This window comes from Cariama cristata, unplaced genomic scaffold, assembly GCF_000690535.1.
Source record: "Cariama cristata isolate BGI_N322 unplaced genomic scaffold, ASM69053v1 scaffold27017, whole genome shotgun sequence".
NCBI lineage: Eukaryota > Metazoa > Chordata > Aves > Cariamiformes > Cariamidae > Cariama > Cariama cristata.
In genome coordinates, this window is record NW_009626426.1 from 1,903 (window position 1) to 3,059 (window position 1,157).

Genomic DNA, 1,157 nt, shown 5'->3' on the forward strand with positions numbered 1-1,157 from the left:
TGCTTGCGCTGGCCGCTTTTAGCCAGGGACGTTGCGTGGGCTTCAAGCCTGGCACGCTTTGGTTTTCAAAACCACAGTGAGCACTGTCGTCCTGAGGGCAGATCTGCCTCGTGTCGGACAGACGGACGCGATGGTCGAGTGGCTCCTCTGGGGAGGGCGGCAGCTGTGACGGTGCCTCTCCTCTCCGTGCAGGACCAAGGCCCGGGGAGGCAGCAGCCAGCGGCAGCACCAGTCAGCAGCCAAGGACCTCACCCTCTCCCCCGAAGTCTCCAACCCCGCCACCATCCAGGTCACCTACCTGCCTTCCAACCAGAAGAGCAAACGTGCCAAACACTTCCTGGAGCTGAAGAGCTTCAAGGACAACTACAACACGCTGGAGAGCACCCTGTGAGCTGCGCAGGGAGCACTGCTCCAGGGACCTGCCATGAGCAGAGCCCCTTGCTGGGTGCAGCTGGTGTCCTGGGCGGGTTTTGGCCGCAGTTCAGCGTGCAGGCAGAGATGGGAGGAAGCATTTGCACTCTCGGGTCTCCCTCTTGCACAATGTTGGAGATCATCGCTCAGCGAAGGCTCCATTTCGGCTGGTGGAGTTTGGCCCTCGCCAGCAGCTTGTTTCAAAGCAGCGTGCCCGCCTGCTGAATCCAGGTCTTCTCCATGGCAGGCTGGGGACACACTTCAGGCTGGAGGCTTTGAGTCCAGCAATATCTTGGAGCCCTGGCCCTGTGAATAAACTGATTAGCTTTAGCTTATTTATAAAAAGACATCGATCCCAGCCAGCGCTCTCCTCCACCTGTTCTCTTTCCCCGTCATGGCCGGCGCGGAAATGATGCTGTCTGGCCGTCCTGTCTGTGTGGGTCTCGGGCTCTGGAGCCGCTCGTCTGTTCTTTCCAAAGAGTGAATGCTCTTCTTTTCCCTGTGGCACCATCGCTGCCTGCTGCTCTCAGCCAGGCGTGCCCAGCCTGTCTGTGTGCCCGGGCCATGCACCCTGCAGCGTGCCTGGACGGAGTGTAAATAGTTTGGTGGCCGGTTCTCAGCCATCGTGGCTGAGGTACCTCTTTGGGCCGCAGTTTCTACCTTTTTCTTGCAACTGGACATTTGGGGATGTCTCAAGCAGACAAATACCAGCTTTGAACGTCCTGTCTGTCCTGCCAAGGGGATGT

The 1,157-nt window shown here is 58.8% G+C and overlaps 1 protein-coding gene across 1 annotated transcript in view; it reads left to right on the plus strand.

Moving 5' to 3' along the window:
* LOC104164652 (chromosome unknown open reading frame, human C1orf43) overlaps positions 1-452 on the plus strand; it is a 2,130-nt gene extending 1,678 nt beyond the window's left edge. The window contains exon 6 of the mRNA XM_009704044.1: positions 193-452. Coding sequence (XP_009702346.1) covers positions 193-391 — 199 coding nt within the window. The 3' untranslated portion in view covers positions 392-452. The remainder of the gene's footprint in view (positions 1-192) is intronic.
* Positions 453-1,157: the final 705 nt, after the last annotated feature.